Source organism: Ranitomeya variabilis, chromosome 6 (genome assembly GCF_051348905.1).
Source record: "Ranitomeya variabilis isolate aRanVar5 chromosome 6, aRanVar5.hap1, whole genome shotgun sequence".
Lineage (NCBI taxonomy): Eukaryota > Metazoa > Chordata > Amphibia > Anura > Dendrobatidae > Ranitomeya > Ranitomeya variabilis.
Window position 1 is genome coordinate 190,980,393 of NC_135237.1, and position 24,206 is coordinate 191,004,598.

A 24,206-nucleotide genomic window follows, 5' to 3' on the forward strand; every position below is an offset into this window, starting at 1 on the left:
AAAAGACCAAAATATCATCCAGATACACAATCATAAATTTATCCAGATATTCTCGGAAGATATCGTGCATGAAGGACTGAAACACAGAAGGGGCATTAGAAAGTCCAAAAGGCATCACCAAGTACTCAAAATGGCCTTCGGGCGTATTAAATGCTGTTTTCCATTCATCGCCCTGTTTTATACGCACAAGATTATACGCACCGCGAAGATCTATCTTGGTGAACCAACTAGACCCCCTAATCCGAGCAAACAGATCAGACAACAATGGCAAGGGATACTGGAATTTGACCGTGATTTTATTTAGAAGGCGATAATCTATACAGGGTCTCAACGAACCATCCTTCTTGGCCACAAAAAAGAATCCCGCACCAAGAGGGGACGAGGAGGGGCGAATATGTCCCTTCTCCAAAGACTCTTTTACATAGCTCCGCATAGCGGCATGCTCTGGTACAGACAAATTAAACAGTCGTCCCTTAGGGAACTTACTACCAGGAATCAAATTTATAGCACAATCACAATCCCTATGAGGAGGTAGGGCACTGGATTTGGGCTCATCAAATACATCCTGGTAGTCTGACAAAAACTCAGGGACTTCAGAAGGAGTAGAGGAAGCAATTGATACCAAGGGAGCATCGCCATGAATTCCCTGGCAACCCCAACTCAACACAGACATAGCTTTCCAATCCAGAACTGGATTATGAGCCTGCAACCATGGCAGACCCAACACGACAACGTCATGCAAATTATATAACACAAGAAAGCGAATCACCTCCTGATGTGCAGGAGTCATACACATGGTCACTTGAGTCCAGTATTGAGGTTTATTCTTGGCCAATGGTGTAGCATCAATTCCCTTCAATGGAATAGGGAACTGTAATGGCTCAAGGATAAAACCACAGCGCTTGGCAAATGACAAATCCATCAGATTCAGGGCGGCACCTGAATCTACAAAAGCCATAACTGAGTAGGATGACAGAGAGCAAATAAAAAAAAAATTGAACTCAGGATTTCTCTTATCCCACTTTTGCGATGCATTTAACACTTTTGGCCTGTTGTACTGTTATGATCCTAGTGGCTTAGGATCACAAATCTAACCAGCTAAGTAGAAGAAAATAGGAAGAGCTCTGGGGATGTGGTAACTGGACTGACCGCAAAAGTGATCCTAACCGCACACACTATAGGTAGCCGTGGAACGTTTCCTGAAATCCTAGACGTCTCTTCACGGCCTGAGAAACTGACTACCCCTAAAGAGAAAGTAAAGACCTCACTTGCCTCAGAGAAATAACCCCAGAGATATAGAAGCCCCCCACAAATAATAACGGTGAGTTAAGAGGAAAAGACAAACGCAGAGATGAAACAGGTTAAGCAAATGAGGCCCGCTAACGCTAGATAGCAGAAAATAGCAAGGGATCTGTGCGGTCAGTAAAAAACCCTATGCAAAAATATCCACGCAGAGAATGCGAGAACCCCCACACCAACTAACGATGTGGGGGGAGCAACTCAGCACCCCAGAGCACCAGCAAGCAGGGAAATCACATATTAGCAAGCTGGACAAAACTCATCATATACTAAGAAACATCTTGAACACAGATGAGCAAAAATAAGCAAACAAAAAAACTTAGCTTCTCTTGGAGAGACTGATAACGGATGTAGACAGGAGCAATCCGAATAGCAGTGAATACAAAGACAACAGGCAAGGAATGAAGGACCAGGTGGATTAAATAGGAAACCTAACTAGCAGATGACGAGACAGCTGATCCCAGCCAGAAACCTGCAAAATAACAAAAAGAGCCACCAGGGGGGGCCCAAAGAGAGAACTCACACAGTACCACTCACGACCACAGGAGGGAGCCCGGAAACAGAGTTCACAACACAGCCCCATATCATCAATGACTGTGGAAATTTGCGTGTTCTCTTCACGCAGTCATCTTTATAAATCTCATTGCTACGGTCCCAAACAAAAGTTCCAACATCATCACCTTGCCCAATGCAGATTCGCGATTGATCACTTTCATGAATATGACTTTTATCCAGTCATCCACAGTCCACGATTGCTTTTCCTTAGCCCATTGTAACCTTGTTTTTTTCTGTTTAGGTGTTAATGAGGGCTTTCGTTTAGCTTTTCTGTATGTAAATCCCATTTCCTTTAGGCGGTTTCTTACAGTTCGGTCACAGACGTTGACTCCAGTTTCCACCCATTTGTTCCTCATTTGTTTTGTTGTGCATTTCCTGTTTTGGAGACATATTGCTTTAAGTTTCCGGTCTTGATGCTTTGATGTCTTCCTTGGTCTACCAGTATGTTTGCCTTTAACAACCTTCCCAATGTTGTTTGTATTTGGCCCAGATTTTAGACACAGCTGACTGTGAACAACCAACATCTTTTGCAACATTGCGTGATGATTTACCCTCTTTTAAGAGTTTGGTAATCCTCTCCTTTGTTTCAATTAACATCTTTCGTGTTGGAGCCATGATTCATGTCAGTTGTCTTGGTGCAACAGCTCTCCAAGGTGTGATCACTCCTTTTTAGATGCAGACTAACGAGCAGATCTAATTTGATGCAGGTGTTATTTTTGGGTATGAAAATTTACAGGGTGATTCCATAATTTTTTCCTCAGAATTGAGTGATTCCATAATTTTCCCCCTATGCTTGGATAAAAAAGTAACCATTACTGACTACCACATTTTTTGTTCTTGGTATCTTTTAGTGTTTCTTAAAGCCAGAAAATTGCCATTTGAAATGACTTTAGTTTTGTGCCATGTCTGTGATCTACTTTTTTCCTACAAAAAAACTGAATGAACATCCTCCAAGACCAGTGATTCCATAATTTTTGCCAGGGGTTGTAGTTTCCTCCAATCCTTGCTTCTATAGCTTCAGTATAAGGCCGGAGTCACACTAGCGAGGAATACTGATGAGTGCTATGCGATAAAACGTTGCATAGCACTCGGACCGCTGTTAATCTATGGGGCAGCTCCCATCACCATTGTTTTTTTCTCAGTCATATTATACCGTCCGAGTTTATGGGTGCGAGTGACACAGAGCACATCAATCGGATATCATCCGAGTGCTGTGCGATATACGCTGACCCCGGGAATGGAGGTGATAAATTCATTTCTCTGCCTCCTCCGCAGCTGTGCTCCTATTTTCTGTGTGCGAGAGGCTCGGATCACAGTAGCATGACACTCGGCTCCTGCTTGCAGCAGAGTAGGAGCCCAGGGTCATTAGCATATCACATCCGATGCTCTGGCATCGGAAGCCATACGCTAGTGTGACCCCAGCCTAAGGCTGTTATATGATACAGTATTAAATACCTTTGCAAAGTCCAGATAAATCACATCAGCCGCATTACCAACATCCAGATTTGCACTTACCTCCTCATAGAAACCCAACTTGTTAGACATGACTTATTTTTCAGAACCCAAACTGGTTGTTGATTGATAAATTATTCTCTGCAATATATTTATAAAATATGTAATAAAAAGAGAGAAATATAAATATTTCAATTATAGTTTTCCTACTGAAAAGGAGATATGAATTAGAATCTATTATTGCATTAGTTCTTACATTTTGGAGTCCTTAGAGCAGTTTTCCTGAGATTTAACCCCACCCCCCACAAAATAAAACAAAATGTAAAAAAAACTGATACCAACAATGATGAGACTAGTCGTTTCCGAAAAAAGGTAACATCAATATTCTCACTCCCATTGTGTGCGGTTGAGATAGCTGTCCTGCTAGTGTTGGGTGTCTTTTATCTCATGTGAAGACGGAATTTTCCATCGTTCTTTGATTGGCTTCTCAGGAGAAAGGCATTGGCAATCTTCCTGCTGATATCAGGGTGCACACTTTACTAAAGAAGAATAGTACCGTGGGAAATGTGCATGGGTATTCCCTGTAGCCAAAGAGCTTGCCTCCAAACTCTGTGTCACCGGTGATGTCCTGTATACACTATGTAGTCAGTACATGAGATGTCACTGGACCTATCACTTGTCACATCATTACAACATTTAATAAGTGCAAGTCTTTGATGCACGTTCATCCACCAATCTTCAGCTATGTCCACTATCCCTAATTCCTGCAGTCAGAGACACTAGTGGGTTTATATGATAGTAATTCTGGTTTAATTGAGTAGAGCACTTCTACTTTGTCCAAATCTTTCTTCTGTCCCGATCATTAGTGAAGGACATCAGTAAAGGTTGGACCAGGTTAATGTAATACACCTTGAGATCAATGTGTGGACGGCATCATGGGGGGAGAAGCAGGAAACATAGAGACTACTACTGCATAGTCAAAATGATCTCAACAGGTTAGCACCACCCCGGTGGGGGGTGTTGTGATAACGATGTATTGCCTCATTTTGCCCCCAAGACATATCGGGTCCCATTGTCGCACATTGAGAGCTGCTAACAATTGATAAGAAGTTGCTATATGAGGCTTGTCTTTTATAGTGGTGTGTTCCGATGTCAAGGCGTTCATTACTCATCTACCAGCTTTCCCACGCAGCCATTTATGTGCTTCAAGCAAAGTTTTCCTTTTAGATGTTACAAGTTTACAGATTTTACAAATACAAAAATCCAATATTAGAAATTCTCTTAGGAAATAAGACTATTTATCTTTACTAAAATGTGTATTTATTATTTTGGCTTTCTGTTTTTAGGATACTTGTGGGAGCCCCAAAAGCAGATTCGAAATTTAGTTCCTTGCTAAAAGCTCCTGGTGCAGTTTTTAAGTGTAGAGTTCACAGCAATCCTGACAAGCAGTGTACAGAGCTGGATCTAGGAAGAGGTGAGTGACATGAAACACTTCACAGCAGTTTCACATTGTGAGGGTGATTGCTGGATTTTCCGGACAACCCCTTCTTAAGGCGCCCATATAAATTAGGTAAAAATCAGCCAAACCCACTGATTTCGACAGGATTGACAAACCATTAAATGTATATTGGGACTGCTTGATTCTCCTCTGACAGATGATCTGTGGGGGAGAGAAGGATCCATCTGTGTGTTTTAATAGCCTATCCTTTTGTTCAGCTCAAACTTAAAGGGAATTTGTCATCAGGTTTTTGCTAACTTATTTGTCAGCAGCATAATGTGGGAAAAGAGACCCTGATTCCATCGATATATCATTTAGCTTACTGGTTGCAGCAGTTTTGACACAATCAGAGTTCTTAGATGCAGCAAGTAGCAGAGCTCTGAGTGCTTACCCCACCGACACCAGGCTCTGTGTGTATCGACAGTGAACTGCATATCAGAATTGGTTCCAGCAATGATAATGCCTTACTGGTAAAATCTTCACAACCTGATAAGTGACACATTGCTGATTTCTGTCTTTTAACCCTTACATCACGCTTTCATCAGATTACATAGCAAACGCCTGCTGACAGATTCCCTTTAAATCTGTGCCAGGGTTTAAGTCGAGTTCCTGTGTATGGTGACATGGGGAGAGATAGCTGTCAGTTAAACGATCGCTTGGCTGACAGTTATCTAATGTCTATGGCCAGAGTGAAACCTCCACAACAGAGATGATCTTTAAATTGATGGATAGATAAAACACAATGACTCAAATTTATAAAGACAAACGGCAATATAAAGAAAATCATATTGCAAAGTATAGACTCATATGTGAAGGGTTTACATTAATATTTGGTCTTCATTTAAATGTTATAAACTCAACTATTAAAGGACTCCTTCGGAATCTAAGTTCAATATACCGGTTAGACATATGATCCCTAATGGTACATGCAGTACTTGACTTTCTGTTTGAAATTAAATTGGGTATATAGAGTGCACATTTCCCAGTAGGACCTTAGTAGTTAATGTCCCTATTTCCCTAGTAGTTCCTAGTTCTTCCCCTTCCTAATCCTCTCCTCCTTCCTTACCTTACCTTCTTCCCTCCCTTCTATTAGTATTAGTTATATTGTTTTGTATTGTATTATAAAAATTTCAATAAAAATTCAGTTTGAAAAAAAAAAAAACACATATAAATGTGATTGATCAAAAAAACATTTATCATAGAGGAACAGATTCAGATTTACATCAGATTTGCCTCTTGTGATCAGATCTCAGTGACATGAAAGAGGTTATCCAACTTCTGCAATTTTTTTAAAAACAGCCAACTATTTTATTAACAAAAGAGGCTCGACTCTCCTATTCCTTCCCCCGATGACCCAGCACTGACCCACTAGCAGTACTCCTTGTTTTGCTTAACATGCAGCATCCACGTGACCGCTGCAGCCAATCAGTGACTACAATAGTTGTGTTTCGTATTGCCATCTGTGTTTCCAGTAGTACGGTACATCACCGCCACTGACTGTCCTGGCAGCACATAAGGCAAGAACAGGAGCAATACTAGAGAGTGAGCACTGGATCATCGGGAGAAAGAATTAATAAGCAGTGTAATGTTATTTTATAAAATCATCAGCGTCTTTTTTTTTTTTTCAAATTCTGAAACTTTGATAATCCCTTTAATGTAAACTATCATCACATGCATGATGGTCTTTACCTGAGCACGGCTGAATGGTATAGTGATCCATTTGTATATTTAAGCTTGTTTAAAACAAGGGGAAGACCTTTCCAGTTCCTGCTACAATTAAGGTACCTTCACACGAAACGACATCGCTAGCGATCCGTGACGTTGCAGCGTCCTGGCTAGCGATATCGTTTCGTTTGACACGCAGCAGCGATCAGGATCCTGCTGTGATGTCGCTGGTCGCTGAATAAAGTCCAGAACTTTATTTGGTCGTCCGATCGCCGTGTATCGTTGTGTTTGAAAGCAAAAGCAACGATACCAGCGATGTTTTACACTGGTAACCAGGGTAAACATCGGGTTACCAAGCGCAGGGCCGCGCTTAGTAACCCGATGTTTACCCTGGTTACCAGCGTAAAAGTAAAAAAACAAACAGCACATACTTACATGCGTCCCCCAGCGTCTGCTTCCTGACACTTACTGAGCACCGGCCCTAAAAGTGAAAGTGAAAGCACAGCGGTGACGTCACCGCTGTGCTGTTAGGGCCGGAGCTCAGTCAGTGTCAGGAAGCAGACGCTGGGGGACGCATGTAAGTATGTGCTGTTTGTTTTTTTTACTTTTACGCTGGTAACCAGGATAAACATCGGGTTACTAAGCGCGGCCCTGCGCTTAGCAACCCGATGTTTACCCTGGTTACCCGGGGAACTCGGCATCGTTGGTCGCTGGAGAGCGGTCTGTGTGACAGCTCTCCAGCGATCAAACAGCGACGTTGCAGCGATCGGCATCGTTGTCGCTATCGCTGCAGCGTCGCTTCGTGTGAAGGTACCTTTAGATCCTTAACACCAAGGTCATCTTTGAAGATTATTTGCTTTTAGTGACTGTACCATGCTGTACCTCATGCTGAGCACAGACTGAATTCATTTCTCTCACTTCCTCCTTTTAGGAAACAGTCGAGGAATTTACTGTGGGAAGACATGTAAAGAGGACAGGAATGATGAATGGATGGGAGTTACTCTGGCAAGACAATCAAAGTCTGATGGCAGTGTGCTGGTAAGACTATACACCCCCATCAATGCAATAGATATCATTAATGCTCTAATGCTAGGTATCTAGAACATATGGATTTACGGTACTTAGAAACATTCATTGCAGGCTATCTGATGTATTTTTATGCGTCATGGCTTGTGCTGAACTTTTGAGAAATATGTGTGCAAAAACTGTAAAGCACTGTGGAATTTGTTGGCACCATATAAATAAATAGATTATTATTATTATTGTTAAGAAGCATTGTGGCATCTTAAGTTCTGGGGCATCATGATGATGCTGCACAGGTAAATCACAGAATAAAGTGTGATACAGGAAAGATATATACTGTATCTTGGTACCGTGTTAGCCAGTAGACAGAAAAATATTTAGAATTGAGAGTCCTCAGTGGTTGGTACCTTTTCATGGCTAACTGAAAAGATGGTAACAAATTGCAAGCTTTCGAGACTGCAGTAGTAGTAGTAGTTTGTTACCATCTTTTCAGTTCGCCATGAAAAGGTATCAACCACTGAGGACTCTCAAGAATAAAGTGTAGCACCCACTGCTGACAGCCATGTGGAAAGGCTCTTTAAAGAGTCGATGTTAATTTTTAGGATTGCAGCTTCCAATAGGTGGCGCTAGAGTCCCTGCTCTCTTCTTCTGTGAAGAGGCTATTTGCCTGCCCCCTGCCGAATGTCACAGAGGTCAGGAGCACCATGTTAGAACTGTGCCCGGGGCCATGTGTTTTGTTCAGCTTTGCCAGATCTTCAGTTACCTACATGTCTCATGATAAAATAATCACGTCCTCATTTTCTTCAGGAAATGGAATGTGGTTGGTGAATGGTCTCTTTGTTACTGAATGGTAATAATATGCCAATACGTTGGGTCATTGCAAAATACAGACAAAAAAAGGTCTGACGATGAACTGACTTTGTTAGATCATAATTATGGGTCATCGAAAAGCTAAATCTGGGTTAAAAATTCATCTGTAAAGTAGAAAAGTAGACCTATTGTTTCAGCTGCCTTTCCAAGTCATTGCAATATGTCACGAGAAAGCGTTACTATACCATGCTTTTTTGGCTTCTTGTTTAGTGCTGGATTTTGGGGCTAATCTTGATGGTGCTGCCATAAGAATACGTGGCTCTATTCTGTGTAGAAATGGGAGTCTTACATTTCAGCTCCTTATATTCGCTCACATCCAGAATCGTGGGGCTCTACATCTCTTCACCCTGAAACAGCACATTCTCTTTAGATTTTAATCTTTTAACCTATTTGACCCATTAGCAATTTTTTTATCCATTAGATAACTGCTTAGACATTGAAATTCAGCAGAGCCATGGTTATACTATGGGGATAGCACAACATATAGCTGTTAGAAGAGTCTACTAGACATATTGGGGGAAAGTGAGGGTCTGACCAAAAACATCCAACATTTCTAATGAATTTGTTCCTTATCACAAGCTGGTAGACGGTCTGTCAGCCGCTATAGACAAAAAGCAATACTCACCTAGCGATCCCCTGCCACTTTACTTCCACTATCTTGTCTTGAGACACTTATCTTATTGTGGCAGGGAATTGGCTTAGTGGACATTTTTCATTTTTTTAACCCATTCTCTGCTTTTAGGTAATAATTTTTAACTTATGACTACCCATTTAACTCCTTAAAGCTCCATTACTAAATAAGTGAAAAGTAAAAAGAAATCTATGCATCTTCGAAAATGGCAACACAAACCAAATTTACTTATTTTCACAGAGTTCAAAATCTTTTTTTTTTCACCACAAAAATAGTAAAAAAAAACTATAAATGATCTGGATAATCAAGTTGTCAGGTCTGAATTTTAGAATTGTTTTGCCATTTTCCCTTACTCTTTATGGTAAAATGAATGCTGTCTTTCAAAATGGTACACCGTCAGCAGGATGGCCCTGGAGTCACCACAGCTTTGTCACTGCCGTCTCCTGATGACGTTCGGAATTAATTGTGGGTATAGAGACAGAGAGAAGTGATTGCAGGGCTACAGCTTCTTTTATCACCGACACACAGTTTATGTCACCACCGCCACACAACTCTTTTAATTGAAACAAGATGTCATCGGGGTCGGTGATAGAAGCAGGGTGAGTGACATCAGCACTGACCCATGATGATGACTTGTTTTAGAGCAGTGACAGGAGATGTGGGGTGGCGCTGCTGTCACTCACCCTGCTGCTATCCCCACCCCCTCATGATGTTTTGTTTCAGTGAAAGAGGCGATGGAGACACAGAAGCTACAACTTCTCCTTGCCTCCATCATCACGATTGATTATGGACATCATCAGGGGACACCAGTGAAATAAGATGAAGTGACGGCCGCGCCACTCCATGATTTCTGCTTGTTTCAGGGGGACGATAGAAGCTGCGCAGAAGTGACTAAAAGGCCATCCTTGTGATGCCTTCTCCCCTCAGATGAAACAAAACAAAGAGATATAGGGATTAACTGTATAGGAATTACAATAGGGAATTTTCTAAAAAAAAAAATAAAAGCAAATTACAAAAGTGGTTATGTAAGTTGAATTTGTTGGCAATTGGTACAACCCCCTTCCAAATGAATAAACTAATATTCATCTAGTTGCTATGTTCTCTGGCTACCCTACTGCTTATTGTCTGTTGTCCGGTCATCTTCTTTACGGCGTCACATGCCACATCTGTAGTCTCTTCACTGTAGACAAGGACTTTGGCCATGTGCAGGCCACGGAGGTCTCAGTGCATCTTAAGGTCGGTCGGTGCTCACATTTTGTCATCACATCATTGCAACCTTATGGTTACCACAGTACCTTGACACAGACTAGCACAAAGGAAACCTTCCATATGGGACGGAAACAAGGAAAGCACATGAGTTGGGACAGGTGAGTATTACTTTAGGTGTTATCTGAGCATGCTCGAGGGCTAATACAGTATCTTCGTCGGGCTCTAATACTATCTTCGAGTCGCCATGGCTGCGTGTCTCGTGGCTCTTCTACAGCCACGACACATGCAGAGATTAAGTGTTTGTTAGGCAATCCCTGCATGTGTTGCAGCTGTCGAACAACCACGAGACATGAAGCCGCGGGGACTTGGACATAGTATTAGAGCACACCAAAGACACTCCATTAGCACTCGAGCATGCTCAGATAACACCTTATCGAAGCACACTCGCTCATCACTATTTATCATGTAGATAATAGAGTGAGGATCCCATTTGTGATGCCCATATACTCTCAACACTTTGATGAGTTTTTTTAGAAAATGTAATTGTTTTGGTGACCGATGCAGTAGTGTGGAAATGATGGAAGAGTGGTAGACTGTGATACTGATTCGTGACCTATTGAAAGTGGCTATTAAGTATAGAATCCTCGGTGTTTTACTAATAACAGGATGTCATTTACTAAACACGGTTTTTCGGTCCCAGCTGCCATATATACGTTGTCTCCCACCTGCCTTAGCACTGCAGAGGGCAGGTCAATTAAATAAGTCCTGTTTTCTTTTCTTCATCCATTTGTTTATAATAAATAAGTGTAAAATACAAACATTAAAAATACTTTGACTAATAAAGCTAATAAAATACTAAGGTTTTCCTATAGCTCTCAGCGCATTCCCCTGCTGTCCAGATTTTAGAAGGGTAGTTTGCCTGTCTTGACAGTGATTCTTCCGTCTTTGTTTTGGATACTGACAATTTTTGTTAAATATTCAAATTGCCTCTTCTGAGAAAAAGAGGACTTAACTCTATAGCGCCACCTGTTGGAAGTAGCTATCCTACAAGTCACAATCAACCCTCTAACGAGTCGTGCAATATGACTTAGGATAAAAGCCAAATTTTGTTAATAAATACTATAAAATGGATTACGGTACATAAATATCTACTGGTTCTTGGCTTGGAGCTCATAATTGTAGGCCAAGGTTAGGTTTTTAAACTAAGCTGACCCACCGAATCAGTGGTTCCAAGTGCATTTTCCAAAGTGCATGGGCGCCTTTATGCAAAGCCTCAAAGCCCATTTAGAAAGGCCAATATGTGAGGAATGAATGCTCAAAAGAACACTCATTCTCTATCATCGATCTGTATAAATTTACCGATGAATGAATAAAACACCTTGTTAGCTAATGGATCGTTTATGTCAGAATGAAAGTTATTGTTGTCGGCAAGAGTTCTGTTTCCTTAGGGTACTGTCACACAGTGCAATTTTGATCGCTACGACGGCACGATCCGTGACGTCGCAGCGTCGTATGATTATCGCTCCAGAGTCGTAGACTGCGGTCACACGTTGCAATAACGGCGCTGGAGCGATGCCGAAGTCCCCGGGTAACCAGGGTAAACATCGGGTTACTAAGCGCAGGGCCGCGCTTAGTAACCCGATGTTTACCCTGGTTACCAGCGTAAACGTAAAAAAAACAAACACTACATACTTACATTCCGGTGTCTGTCCCCCGGCGTTCTGCTTCTCTCCACTGTGTAAGCACCATAGCCGGAAAGCAGAGCGGTGACGTCACCGCGTCACCGCTGTGCTCGCTTTCCGGCCGGCAGGCGCTCACAGTGCAGAGAAGCTGAGACGCCGGAGGACAGACACCGGAATGTAAGTATGTACTGTTTGTTTTTTTTACGTTTACGCTGGTAACCAGGGTAAACATCGGGTTACTAAGCGCGGCCCTGCGCTTAGTTACCCGATGTTTACCCTGGTTACAAGCGAACACATCGCTGGATTGGTGTCACACACAACGATCCAGCGATGTCAGCGGGTGATCAAGCGACGAAAGAAAGTTCCAAACGATCTGCTACGACGTACGATTCTCAGCAGGGTCCCTGATCGCTGCTGCGTGTCAGACACTGCGAGATCGTAACGATATCGCTAGAACGTCACGAATCGTACCGTCGTAGCGATCAAAATTGCACTGTGTGACAGTACCCTTACAGTTTATATTGGCGCATGTGAACAGAAATTTAAACAAGTGGCAGAAATCCACCCCTCTAAATGTACCTGCGATTTTATGTGACATACCAACTCAAAGTACCAAATATTTGTGATGTGTAAAGGAAGTAATGTTGTATTTTAAAAATATAAGTACGAAAATTTTGACTTGCCTTTGCATTCAGCCCCCCAAAGTCAACACTTTGTAGGACCACCTTTCTCTGCATTAGAAGAAAACAACCGCACTCAAAATATGCTTTTGCGTAATAAATGTGAGGATTTTAATAGGAACACCACAGTGACAAAATCAAAAGGTTGACCTTTTGATTTTGTCACTGTGGTGTTCCTATTAAAATCTTCACATTTATTACGCAAAAGCATATTTTGAGCGTGGTTGTTTTCTTCTATGTCTGAACCATCTGGATTTCTCTGGGTTCAACCAGCACCAATTTCATAAAACCCAGAGTGCACGCCTTGTTCTCTACCTTTCTCTGCAAGTTCTGCTGCAAATCTTCTGAGGTACAGTATGTCTCTAGCAGCTTTGCACATCTAGAGGCAGAAATTGTTGCCCATTCTACTTTGCAGACTAGCTGTAGCTCAGCGAGATTGGCTGGGAGCGTCAGTGAAGTCTTGTCACAGAATCTCAATGGGATTTAGGTCTGGACTGTGACTGGGCCATTTAGACACATGAATACTTGGCTAAATACTTTTTCAAGACACACACACAGAATTGTTTAAAGGCTTAGTAATCTTAGTGTATGTAAACTTTTGACTTTGCAGTAAGTAATAAAAATGCCTTAAAACATTCTCTCTCTCATTATTCTGACATTTGGCAAATATTAATACTTATGGTAATCCTAATTGACCTAAAACGGGAAAGATTTATTCTGATTGCATGTCAGATATTGAGAAAGACATGCATATTGTGTCTTTTTATATAGTGTATGCAAACATCTGGTTTCAACTGTATGTACAGTTGTGGCCAAAAGTATTGACACCCCTGCAATTCAGTCAGATAATACTCAGTTTCTTCCTGAAAATGATTGCAATCACAAATTCTTTGGTATTATTATCTTCATTTAATTTGTCTTAAATGAAAAAACACAAAAGAGAATGAAGCAAAAAGCAAAACATTGATCATTTCACACAAAACTCCAAAAATGGGCCAGACAAAAGTATTGGCACCCTCAGCCTAATACTTGGCTGCACAACCTTTAGCCAAAATAACTGCGACCAACCGCTTCCGGTAACCATCAATGAGTTTCCTACAATGCTCTGTTGGAATTTTAGACCATTCTTCTTTGGCAAACTGCTCCAGGTCCCTGATATTTGAAGGGTGCCTTCTCCAAACTGCCATTTTTAGATCTCTCCACAGGTGTTCTATGGGATTCAGGTCTGGACTCATTGCTGACCACCTTAGAAGTCTCCAGTGCTTTCTCTCAAACCATTTTCTAGTGTTTTTTGAAGTGTGTTTTGGGCAGGGGCAGGCTGGGCCAGGTGGCAGAGGGGCATTTGCCCCCTGGGCCGGTCACTAAGCAGCTGATTAATGCCGCAAGGGGGGCCGGCCTTGTATCTGTGCAGGTGGCATTACAGTGGAGCAGACACAGACGTAGCCACAGCTCCCTGTGTGCGGCCGTCTCCTCTGCTGAAGTGGAGGGAGCGCGGCTGTATCTTCTTCCGGCCTGAGAGGAGCTTGTGGGCTGCTCAGACAGGAGGCCTGATGGTGAGTGCTGGAGAGCTTCTGTGCGGTGAGGAGGGGGACGCTGATAAGACCAGGGTCGGTCCTGTATAGAGTCAGTGGGCCGCTCTCCTGATGATCACTGAGATTTATTGCAGGAGAGCGAACTTTCAGGGTTGGCCTGTCAGTGACAGGTTGTCAGCTCCAGGGTCACCAGATCTGCAGGAAAGTTCAGTCTGCTGCAATAAATCTCCATCCTTGCTGTACCTCAGAGTGATCAGAGACACAGTACAGAATCCTGCCCTGGACTGATCCAGCCTGAGCCTGGTACAAAGAATAATACAGACATCAGTGGTTAGACCATGTACACACTATCCTAGATCTGTATACATATACAAAAATGCGTATACTGTAAAAGGCTTCACATTAGCGTTTGAGTCCGCAGTGTGGTGCTGCAGACTTTTTTCCTTAGTTCCGCCTACTCTGCATGCGTCCTGCGTACCTATCTTTAACATTGTATACGCAGGGACATGCGTTGTATGCGGATGCATCCGCGTGCATCGTTTTGACATGCCGGCCGAACGCAAGAAAATGTTGCGTTCGGCGGGCACATCAAAATGACGCACGCTGACGCACTGCATACAACGCATGTCCCTGCGTACACAATGTTAAAGATAGGTACGCAGGACGCATGCGGAAGTAGGCGGAGCTTAAGGAAAGCAGTCCGCAGCACCACACTCGGACTCAAACACTAATGTGAACCCTAACAGTATATCAAATGCCAGTTATATGTTATGTTGTATGTGTTAGGGCCTGTGCACACGCTGCAGATCGTCGCAGATTTTTCTGCACAGATTTGTCACAAAACCTAAAGGGTTTCCTGATGCCAGCAAGTGCCTGAGAATCCTGATGTCGTGTGCAAACATTCCTTATATTTTTTCTTTGCAGATTTGGTACAGAGTAAAATCTTCAGTATGTCAATTTTATCAGAGCTTTTGCTGCAGATTTCACTCAGACTAAGGCCTCATTTCCACTGGCGAGGAAAACGGACGAGTGCAATCCGATAAAAAATCGGATTGCACTCGGACCAATGTTATTCAATAGGTGTCTTTTCATTTGCGATTTTTTTCTCTGCCGAAATCGGACTGAGAAAAAAATCGCAGCATGCTGCGATTTGCTGCGAGTCTCGGACGAGACTCGCCAATGCAAGTCAATGGGTGCGAGAAAAAAAACTGACGGAATACGGACCATCCGTTTTTTACGGATACATCACCATTCTGTGGCCTAGAACACTGTCCATGGTCCTGTAAATGACTGTAGAAAAATAGTTGCAGAGAAATAAAACGGATTGCATACGGATGTCATACGGATGTAAAACGGATGGTGCGATTAAAAATCGCATTGCACTCGCATTACACTCGCATGACAATCGCATACGCTACATCCCTTTTTTCGGTCCAGATTACGGACCGATTTGTCTGTCGCCAGTGGAAATGAGCCCTAAGGCTACTTTCACACTAGCGTCGTACGACGCACGTCGCAATGCGACGTGCCGACATACCGACGCATACTGTAAAAAAAAGCACAGCGGGGGCAGCGGATGCAGTTTTTCAGTGCATCCGCTGCCCCATTGTAATATCCGGGGAGGAGGGGGCGGAGTTTCGGCCGCGCATGCGCAGTCGGAAATGGCGGACACGATGCACAAAAAAAGATACATGTAACTTTTTTTGTGCCGACGGTCCGACAAAACACAACGCATCCGTCGCACGACGGATGCAACGTGTGGCAATCCGTCGCAATGCGTCGCTAATGCAAGTCTATGGAGAAAAAACGCATCCTGCAGACAATTTTGCAGGATGCGTTTTTTATCCAAAACGACGCATTGCGACGTGCGTCGTATGACGCTAGTGTGAAAGTACCCTAAGGCTATGTGCACAAGTTGCGGACTTGACGCTGTGGATTCGCAGCAGTTTTCCATGCGGTGTACAGAACCATGTAAACCTATGGAAAACCAAATCCGCAGTGTACATGCTGCAGAACATTCCGTGCACAAACGCAGCGGTTTATTTTCTGCAGCATGTCAATTCTTTCTGCAGATTCCGCAGCGTTTTTACACCTATTCCATTATAGGAATCCACAGGTGTAAAAACGCAGTCGAAATTCGCACAAAATCTGCAGAAAACCCGCAGGGAATCTGCAGAAATTTCTGAACCTAAGGCCATGTGCACACGTTCAGCATTTTTCGCGTTTTTTTCGCGTTTTTTCGCTATAAAAACATGATAAAAACGCGAAAAAAACGCTAACATATGCCTCCTATTATTTACAGTGTATTCCGCATTTTTTGTGCAAATGTAGCCTTTTTTTCCGCAAAAAAATCGCATCGCGGAAAAAAAAGCAACATGTTCATTAAAATGCGGAATTGCGGGGATTCCGCACACCTAGGAGTGCATTGATCTGCTTACTTCCCGCACGGGGCTGTGCACACCATGCGGGAAGTAAGCAGATCATGTGCGGTTGGTACCCAGGGTGGAGGAGAGGAGACTCTCCTCCACGGACTGGGCACCATATAATTGGTAAAAAAAAAAGAATTAAAATAAAAAATAGTCATATACTCACCTTCGATGGCCTCTGTAGTCTTCCCGCCTCTCCGGTGCATGCTGCCGCTTCGGTTCCTATAGCTGGTGTGCGGTGAAGGACCTGCGATGACGTCGCGGTCTTGTGATTGGTCGCGAGACCGGTCATGTGACTGCGACGTCATGGAAGGTCCTGAACCACACCGGCATCTATAGGAACGGACGCCGCCGAGGAGATCGGCTGTCTGCAGGTGAGTATAACCATTTTTTTTATTTTTTTAATTATTTTTAAACATTCTATCCTTTACTATAGGTGCTGCATAGGCTGCATCTATAGTAAAAAGTTGGTCACACTTGTCAAACACTATGTTTGACAAGTGTGACCAACCTGTCAGTCAGTTTTCCAAGCGATGCTACAGATCGCTTGGAAAACTTTAGCATTCTGCAAGCTAATTACGCTTGCAGAATGCTAAAAAAACCCGCAAAAAAAAATGGAAAAAAAACGCCAAAAAAAAATGCGGATTTCTTGCAGAAAATTTCCGGTTTTCTTCAGAAAATTTCTGCAAGAAATCCGGACGTGTGCACATACCTTAATACTGTGCACATACCCTTGGGGTATGTGCACAAACTAACTAAAATTTCTGCCCCATTTCTGCCTTTCTTGGCAGGAAACTCGCAGCTACAACACTGGTATTTTTTTTGAGTGAAGTCAATAGTGAAAAAATGCACAGATAATTGACATGCTGCAGATTATTCTCTGCACCAAATGTGAAAGGGTAAGTTCACACCAGGCGTTTTTTCTGCAGCAAAATCTGATCTCTTGGCAGGAAAGAAGCTGCAGAAAAAAAGTGTGTTTTTCTTGTGTTTTTTTGCTGCGTTTTTTAAGAGGTTTTTGCTGCAGTTTTGGCATGCTAGATTTGTCTCTTGTGCATGCTGATAAAGTTTAGTGTTGCAAAAAAAGTCCTATTCTATAGAATCAGAGTTTTGGCACAAAAAAAAGCAGCAAAAACTGATACCTGAATTTTTGGTATGTTTTGTCAGCATTTTTTTCACCACCCATTAATTTCAGTGGGTGAACAAACAGTGAAAGTAGTGACATACTCCATTGTGCAAAAAACCGTGCAAACACAAAATACTGATGACAAATAAACCAATGTGTGTGTATGAGATTTCTGAAATGTCATAACTTTGCTGATACTGTAAAATGCAGCTGAAAATTAGCATTAAAAAGCATCAACATACATTGCAAAAACGCCCTGTGTGAACTTAGCCTAGGTAAAAAATACTCAACACCTGCATGACACTTCAGGTTTCTCATTCACTTTGCTGGCTTCAGGTTTTGCTTCAGGTTTTGTTAACAAATCCGGGCGGAAAAAAACATGGCAAATACGCGCAAGTGTGAACATGGCCTTATACTTTGTGTACAGACATGAGATGGTATACACACTGTCATGTATACATATCTACAAATATACACATATCTATACTGTATAACATCTGATGTTTGTATAACAGTGTTTCATGTGCAAGTAATATATTATCCTGTATGTGTAAGACTATATTTCCATGTGGCGTAATACATCAGGATTTGCTGCGGATTGGACGCTGCGTAGAGCCGCAGTGTCCAATCCACAGCGTCCAGATGTTGCAGCATAGTGGAGGGGATTTTATGAAATCCCGTCTCCGCTATGTGCGCACGGCCACATCTGGCAGCCCTGCATTTATGCACATGCGGTGCATCTTTCTAGACCGCAGCATGTCTATTTATCTTGCGGAGATGCTCAGTCTTCGCAACATAAATAACCCGGTCTATGAATACAATGCGGTGATTTCGCATGTGCTCAATGAACACAAGCGGAATCACCGTGCGTACAAGGGAGGTGGCGCTTTGGGCGGAGCGGGGTATCCGCTGCATCCAAAGCGCTATGTTTCCTGACCGTGGAAACATAGCCTTATACTATGTGTACAGACATCAGATGTTATATAGTAGATAATACTGTATGTGATGGTCAAATATCTGATGTTTGTACTCATAGTATAATATACTGTATACCAGTCACATACTGTCCTGTAAATGACATCTGATGTTTGTGGACATATCACACACCAGTCACATATCCTGTATACTGTATGTGATACACTACATGCACAGATATCTGATGCTATATACTGGATATGTGACTGGTGTAATATCTAATGTCTGTAGTCATTGTATAATATACACCAGTCACATACTATCCTGTATACACAGTGGGTACGGAAAGTATTCAGACCCCTTTAAATTTTTCACTTTTTGTTTCATTGCAGCCATTTGGTAAATTCAAAAAATTTCATTTTTTTCTCATTAATGTACACTCTGCACCCCATCTTCACTGAAAAAAAACAGAAATGTAGAAATTTTTTAAAATTTATTAAAAAAGAAAACCTGGAATATCACATGGTCATAAGTATTCAGACCCTTTGTTCAGACACTCATATTTAAGTCACATGCTGCCCATTTCCTTGTGATCCTCCTTGAGATGATTCTACTTCTTCATTGGAGTCCAGCTGTGTTTAATTAAACTTATAGGTCTTGATTTGTAAAGGTGCATGCCTGTCTATATAAGACCTCACAGCTCACAGTGCATGTCAGACCAAATGAGAATCATGAGGTCAAAGGAACTTGCTCAGAGACAGAATTGTGGCAAGGCATAGATCTGGCCAAGGTTACAACAGAATTTCGACAGTACTCAAAGTTCCTAAGAGCACAGTGGCCTCATAATCCTTAAATGGAAGAAGTTTGGGACCACCCGAAGTCTTCTTGGACCTGGCCATCCAGCCAAACTGAGCAATCGTGGGAGAAGAGCCTCGGTGAGAGAGGTAAAGAAGAACCCCAAGATCATCTCTGGAGCTCAGCCACAGTGCATTAGGGAGATGGGAGAAAGTTCCACAAAGTCAACTATCACTGCAGCCCTCCACCAGTCAGGCCTTTATGGCAGAGTGGCCCGACGGAAGCCTCTCCTCAGTGCAAGACATATGAAAGCCCGCATAGAGTTTGATAAAAAAAAAAACATGAAGGACTCCCAGACTTTGAGAAATAAGATTCTCTGGCCTGATGAGATGAAGATAAACCTTTTTGGTGATAATTCTAAGGCTATGTGCACACGTTGCAGATTTGACTGTGGAATTTTCTGTGCAGATTCTGCATTTCTTGGCAGAAAACGCAGGTCAGAATCTGCGCCTTTTTTTGGTATGTGCACACGTTGCAGATTTTTGTGCAGATTTCTTCCTTTTTTTTCCCCCTGCAGATTTCTATTATGGAATGGGTGCAGAAATGCAGCAGATCTGCACAAAGAATTGACATGGTCATTTTTTAATCTGCTGCGTTTTATGTGCAGATTTTTTTGCACCATCAGCACAGCATTTTTTTTTGCCATTGATTTACATTGTATCACTTGCAGATATGCAGCGTTTCTGCGTGGGAAAAACAGCTGCAGTTCTGCAGGAAATCAGCAATGTGTGCACATACCCTTAGTGATATGTGTGGAGAAAACCAGGCACTGCTCATCACCTGCCCAATACAATCTCAACAGTGAAACATGGTGGTGGCAGCATCATGCTATGGGGGTGTTTTTCAGCTGCAGGGACAGGACGACTGGTTGCCATTGAAGGAAACATGAATGTGGCCAAGTACAGAGATATCCTGAATCAAATCCTCTTCCAGAGTGCTCTGGACCTCAGACTTGGCCGAAGGTTCACCTTCCAACAAGACAATGACCCTAAACACACAGCTAAAATAACAGCGGAGTGGCTTCAGAACAACTCTGTGACCATTCCTGACTGGCCCAGCCAGAGCCCTGACCTAAACCCAACTGAGCATCTCTGGAGAGACCTGAAAATATTTGACCACCAACGTTCACCATCCAACCTGACAGAACTGGAGAGGATCTGCAAGGAAGAATGGCCGAGGATCCCCAAATCCAGGTGTGAAAAACTTGTTGCATCATTCCCAAGAAGACTCATGGCTGTACTAGCTCAAAAGGTGCTTCTACTTAATACTGAGCAAAGGGTCTTAAGACTTGCAGTACAGACCAAAAGTTTGGACACACCTCATTTAAAGATTTTTCTGTATTTTCATGACTATGAAAATTGTAAGTTCACACTGAAGGCATCAAAACTATGAATTAACACATGTGGAATTATATACTTAACAAAAAAGTGTGAAACAACTGAAAATATGTCTTTTTTATTCTAGGTTCTTCAAAGTAGCCACCTTTTGTAGTAGCTATGGTAGTGGACATTGTGTAGTCGTATTATTTTGTCATTTTATAGCAGTAATTTTATAATATTAGTCTTTGCATTGTATGTTTTTGGTCAGCAACAGTGGTATACTGTATTATACATGTATAGATGCTATTTTAAACGACCATAGGTGGGTCGTATGGGGAGACATGCACTTTGGGGCTTGGGTCCCTGATCTTTTATGACCCTAGCAATGCCCCTGCCATACTGTGTGTCTTACATGTCCATGTTTCTGGAGTTGTATGCATGTTTATAAATAAGCTCAGTTATGGTACCATATGTAAGGCTACGTTCACATTTGCGTTGTGCGCCGCAGCGTCGGCGCCGCAGCGCACAACGCAAACAAAAACGCGGCAAAACGCACGCTAAAACGCTGCGTTTTGCGCCGCATGCGTCCTTTTTGGCCGAAAGTTGGACGCAAAAAAAATGCAACTTGAAGCATTTCTTGCGTCCAACGCTTGCGGCCATGCGGCGCAAAACGCAGCACAACGCATGTCCATGCGCCCCCATGTTAAATATAGGGGCGCATGACGCATGCGGCGACGCTGCGGCGCCCAACGCTGCGGCGCTGACCGCAAATGTGAACGTAGCCTAAGCTGTAACCTTGGTTCTGGTACCGTATCAATGTAGTAAACTAGATTCGGGTACCATATGTATGCTGTAAGCTTTGTTCTGTTTCCATATCTACGTAGGAGGCTTGGTTTTGTTGCTCTATCTATGCAGTAGACTTAGTAAGCGAAAGCTTGGCTCTGCTCCCTTATCTCTGTAGTAAGCTCCATTCTTTTCCCATAGCTTTGTAGTAAGCTTGGTTCTGCTCAGACATCTCTTTAGTAAGCTCCTTTCAGTTCATGTATATATGTAGTAATCTTAGGTCCATTCTCATGTCTATGCAGTCATCTTGCTTCTGTTGCAATATCTATGTAGATAATAAACTTGCTTCTGTTCCCATATCTATGCAGCAAGCTCCGTTCTGTTCCCATATCTATGTACCATCCTGTTTTTAAAGCTTATCATCTCTGCTGCTTTAAAGGGAATCTGTCACCTACTTTTTCGTATATAAGCTTCGGCCACCGCCATCAGGGGCTTATCTACAGCATTCTGTAATGCATTCTGTAATGCTGTAAATAAGCCCCGGATGTAACCTGAAAGATAAGAAAAACAAGTTATATTATACTCACCCATGGGCGGTCCGGTGCGGTCCGGTGCCTCCCATCTTCATGTGATGACGTCCTCTTCCTTGCTGCTGTCGCAGCTCCTGTGCAGGCGTACTTTATCTGTCCTGTTGAGGGCAGAGCAATGTACTGCAGTGCACAGGCGCTGGGAAAGGTCCGAGAAGCCCAACGTCTGTGCACTGCAGTACTTTACGCTGCCCTCAACAGGACAAAGTACACCTGCGCCGGAGCCGCTACAGAAGCAAGGAGGATGATGTCATCGCATGAAGATGGGAGGCGCCGGACCCGGACCGCAGCGGGAACGCCCCTGGGTGAGTATAATCTAACTTGTTTTTCATATCTTTCAGGTTACATCAGGGGCTTATCTACAGCATTACTGAATGCATTACAGAATGCTGTAGATAAGCCCCTGATGGCAGTGGCCGAAGCTTATATACGAAAAAGTAGGTGACAGATTCCTTTTAATGCAGCAACCAGACATAAGCAGGGCAGGGGTGTCCCACCGCAACTCATGGGCCACTGCCTTGTGATTGCCCCCCAGGCTGAAAAGTGCCAGCCAGCCCCTGGTTTTGGGTCATTGTCCTGCTGGAACACCCATGACCTCTGAGGGAGACCCAGCTTTCTCACACCGGGCCCTACATTATGCTGCAAAATTTGTTGGTAGTCTTCAGACTTCATAATGCCATGCACACGGTCAAGCAGTCCAGTGCCAGAGGCAGCAAAGCAACCCCAAAACATCAGGGAACATCTGCCATTTTTGACTGTAGGGACCGTGTTCTTTTCTTTGAATGCTTCTTTTTTTCTCCTGTAAACTCTATGTTGATGCCTTTGCCCAAAAAGCTCTACTTTTGTCTTATCTGACCAGAGAACATTCTTCCAAAACGTTTTAGGCTTTTTCAGGTAAGTTTTGGCAAACTCCAGCCTGGCTTTTTTATGTCTCGGTCTCGGGGTAAGAATTGGGGTCGTCCTGGGTCTCCTACCATACAGTCCCTTTTCATTCAGACACCGATGGATAGTACGGGTTGACACTGTTGTACCCTTGGACTGCAGGGCAGCTTGAACTTGTTTAGATGTTAGTTGAGGTTCTTTATCCAACATCCGCACAATCTTGCGTTGAAATCTCTTGTCAATTTTTTTTTACGTGAGGTTAGCCACAGTGCCATGGGCTTTAAACTTCTTGATGACACTTCGCACGGTAGACACAGGAACATTCAGGTCTTTAGAGATGGACTTGTAGCCTTGAGATTGTTCAAGCTTCCTCACAATTTGGTTTCTCAAGTCCTCAGACAGTTCTTTGGTCTTCTTTCTTTTCTCCATGCTCAATGTGGTACACACAAGGACACAGGACAGAGGTTGAGTCAACTTTAATCCATGTCAACTGGCTGCAAGTGTGATTTAGTTATTGCCAACACCTGTTAGGTGCCACAGGTAAGTTACAGGTGCTGTTAATTACACAATTTAGAGAAGCATCACATGATTTCTCGAACAGTGCCAATACTTTTGTCCACCCCCTTTTTTATGTTTGGTGTGGAATTATATCCAATTTGGCTTTAGGACAATTCTTTTTGTGTTTTTTCATTTAAGACAAATTAAATGAAGATAATAATACCAAAGAATTTGTGTTTGCAATCATTTTCAGGAAGAAACTGAGTATTATCTGACAGAATTGCAGGGGTGTCAATACTTTTGGCCCCAGGGTCCTGGTCGTTGCAGTAATATCATTCTCCTCTAGGGGGGAGTGATGTTACGTTTGAAGGCAATAAAGGAGATCTCTTTACCAGGTACCACATGCATACAACACATTTCATACTCCAGCCCACCAGGGGGAGCTATGCTCCTATTTATTAGGGCACTCTTCACATTTAGGTAAAACTGGTGGCCTGGATAGGAAGTTAGGCAGTAGCTGGCTGAACTGCGGCTCAGGTAGTTGGTCCCTGAAAGGGGTGGGATCCTGTCAGAGGCCTAGACGGAAGGTCACGGAGCTGCGCCTGCCCGACGTGCGGCAGTTCCAGAGAAAGAACACGAACAGAGAACTGTATTGTAGAGAGTAAGAAGGAAGTCATAGCAAAAGAAGAGGAAAACCAGAAGGAGTTCTGCTCTGCACAGGC

The 24,206-nt window shown here is 42.9% G+C and overlaps 1 protein-coding gene across 1 annotated transcript in view; it reads left to right on the forward strand.

The window, feature by feature from the left end:
* ITGA9 (integrin subunit alpha 9) overlaps window positions 1–24,206 on the forward strand; it is an 823,989-nt gene that overhangs the window by 83,472 nt on the left and 716,311 nt on the right. The window contains exons 2-3 of the mRNA XM_077269347.1: window positions 4,653–4,780; window positions 7,401–7,507. Coding sequence (XP_077125462.1) covers window positions 4,653–4,780; window positions 7,401–7,507 — 235 coding nt within the window. The remainder of the gene's footprint in view (window positions 1–4,652; window positions 4,781–7,400; window positions 7,508–24,206) is intronic.